A 3,046-nucleotide genomic window follows, 5' to 3' on the forward strand; every position below is an offset into this window, starting at 1 on the left:
GCATTTCCGTTTGTGTGTGTGCGTGTGTGTGTGTGGGCGCGCGTTGGGTAGGAGCGACGAGGCCAGGGCGTGTGGGCACAACAGGCGATGATGCGTGCATGCGTGCACCCTCTCGGTGACAGCGGCAAGGTCACACGAGTCAAACATGACAGCGCCGAGCTGAACGAAATGACTGATGGGGTCTGAGGTGTGATGGTGACGTGACGGTCTTGGGGCGTATGCAAAGACCAGGTGGCAAGAGCCGATCGGTTCTGGTGTAGATGACCAAGGCATGAACCTGCCTCTCTCCCGGTGCCCCTCTCGCCTTGCCGTCTCGGCCGACGTACGCGCAAAATGGTGTTTGAGGGCAGCGCGTCTCGGGTTGTGAGATGCGGTGATCATCCAGAACCCGGGTACACCCCTGACCATGCCTGTGACCAGTATCATGTATCCCCCGCCCATGAAGACATCTACCTGCACTACTTCTCCGTCGGCTTTGAAACAGCCAAGACCCCGCTGCCATTCACACACACACGAGCGCGCACTCTCTCTCACCTGATGACCATGTGCGTGTGTGTAGAGTCACGTGTGTGAGAAAATCGACCCCAAGTGTGTAACTTTGATAGGGTTTATCGTTACAACACTACACGCATGTATTAAGGTTTGCCCTTTGTGTGTGGAATGGGTGCTTTACGCTTGAGCGCAGTGATGTGGCGTGTCGCACTGGCCGAGTGAGGATGCCGATCGCCGATTGAACATGAACGTTAAAACACAGCCACATCTCTTCAACTCACAGCCGTGAAGCCGGTTACAGGCGCGCTGCCGTCTGACCGGCCCATTGGACCTTGACTGGAGCCCTTGCGGCGAGGACTTGCAATACTCGAATTCAGTGACGATACGAACTTATATAGTATACGAAAGCAGTGAAGATTTACTTTGGTTTGTCAGACAAAGTTTGTGTGTGTGTGTGTGTGTGTGTCTGTGTGTGTGTGTCTGTGTGTGTGTGTGTCTATGTGTGTGTGTGTGTCTGTGTCTGTGTGTGTGTGTCTGTGTGTGTGTCTGTGTCTGTGTCTGTGTCTGTGCGTTCCGCCTTTGCGTGCGCTGTTTGTTTTGCTCTCAGACACGGCAACCACCCCCTCGTCACAAACACACGCAAGCAGATGAGAAAAACATGGCACGGGCTGAGATCAGAAAAGTGAGTTCCGCGGAACTGGCTGCGCGTGTCCACCCTCAACTTCGTACCCCCTCCTGGCCTTGTCAGTTCTACCCACGACAAAGTTCCTTGAGATTCCCAATTTCTACTCTCCTGCTCCCTCTTTCCTCTCAAACTTCCTCTCTTCCCTCTCCTCTCTTCTCTTCACTCTCTCTCACTCTCTCTCCACGCCCACTCGTGACCCACGATGGCGTTGGAAATCGCCAGAAAAGCCCCGTCATTGACCCGCTCAGCCCCAAACTCGATTTCCAAACGGAACGTCTGGAGTCTGGTCATGTTCCCATGACAGATTGGTTTGGCGCCACCATCGATCAAGGGCCATCCTATTTCAGCCAAACCGTTTATCATGACATGGAAAATCCTTCACAGTGGTCAGACCGGCAGGGGGCAGGCGGAGAAGCGGAGAGAGATACCGAAGGCAAGTGGCAGAGAGCCTGAGCGGCGAGCTGAGCATAAAACGAGAGACGCACCGAGACAGCCAGAGACGAACAGAAACAGACAGACCTCTTGGACTCGAGACCGGGCGCATGGCCAAGCCGCTTCGGGACAGACCCAGTCCATCGTACATGGTGTTGCCAGTTGACCGTGCTCTTGGCTGGGGCTGATGCTGATGGTGGTGGGGTTGGGGAGATGGCCAGACCGAGGGGCGGGGTGGGAGGTCCAAGATGACAGGTCATGCTCGATACGGAGGCGGCGATGAGAAGCCAACCACGACGGCCATCTTGCTCGTCGCGTCTAGCAACGACTGCAGTCACCCAGTCTGCAGGCCCCGCGGGACAGCAAGCAACGGCACGCCGCACCCCGTTCAGCCTACAGCTCCACCCTGTCTCCGACCTTGAGTTGCACGGCGACCGAAGAAGAACGACGTGCGAGAGATCGAGGCCAGAGACAGACCAGATGCCAGAGTCAGAGACAGTCAAGAGTCAGCCGAAAGAGACACACACAGAGTCAGAGACAGCAGGCAGAGACAGACACGGAGACAGACACAGAGTCAGAGACAGCAGGCAGAGACAGACACGGAGACAGACACAGAGACAGAGACAGCAGGCAGATACAGACACGGATGCAGACACGGAGACAGAGACGGAGGCCGGAGGCAGAGACAGACACGGAGACAGAGACAGCAGCCAGAGACAGAGAGGGCAAGTTACAGCAGCAACAAACAGCAGCAGCAGAAGAAGGAGGAGGAGGAGGAGTTGATCTGAACCATAGGAAACCAACCCAGAGGACGTTCGTGATGACGTGATTCCATATTTTTGGGACTTTGGTGTTTTTCCGCTGAAGGAACGTCATTGCACTTGCACTTTGGTGGCCTCGATTGATGCTGCTGATCGTCTCTCATAGTCCTAACTCTTTTTTCTCCCTCTCTCGCTTAAACCTCTCACTCTCTCAAACTCTCCATTCAACTACATGTATCTCTCACACACACACTCTCTCTCTCTATCGAAGAGTCACTCATGGATCCGTGCGAAAATGACAATTTCATATGGGCGCGAAGTACTGACATCGGATCCAACGCACCCACATAATCCCACATGATCCCATACTTCACCCCCATCTCACCCATCCACCCATGCCATCCACCCATGCCGCCACCATCCACGTCCTTTTCTGCTCAATGATGGTTGTTTCGTTCTGCGCTCGTTTTGAATGCTTGCTTTCTCTCCTTGATATTCCTTCCACAGGCTCTTGCTCTGCCATTCTAGACCATCACCTGCTGCATCTCTGCTCCCTCGGTTATTTCTCCAACGCTTGCTCACCCAATTCTACCCACCCCCAGCTCCAACCTCTGCCCGACTCCAACCCCCACGTACATACCTCTAAACCACAACCCCCATCCCCATCCACTCTCTG

General features: G+C 54.7%; 1 protein-coding gene across 1 annotated transcript in view; it reads left to right on the forward strand.

The window, feature by feature from the left end:
* Positions 1–2,255: 2,255 nt before the first annotated feature.
* MONBRDRAFT_25630 (uncharacterized protein) overlaps positions 2,256–3,046 on the forward strand; it is a gene marked incomplete at both ends in the record, with an annotated part of 3,067 nt that continues 2,276 nt past the window's right edge. The window contains 3 exons of the mRNA XM_001745975.1: positions 2,256–2,422; positions 2,537–2,604; positions 2,878–3,002. Coding sequence (XP_001746027.1) covers positions 2,256–2,422; positions 2,537–2,604; positions 2,878–3,002 — 360 coding nt within the window. The remainder of the gene's footprint in view (positions 2,423–2,536; positions 2,605–2,877; positions 3,003–3,046) is intronic.

Source organism: Monosiga brevicollis, genomic scaffold, assembly GCF_000002865.3.
Source record: "Monosiga brevicollis MX1 MONBRscaffold_11 genomic scaffold, whole genome shotgun sequence".
NCBI lineage: Eukaryota > Choanoflagellata > Craspedida > Salpingoecidae > Monosiga > Monosiga brevicollis.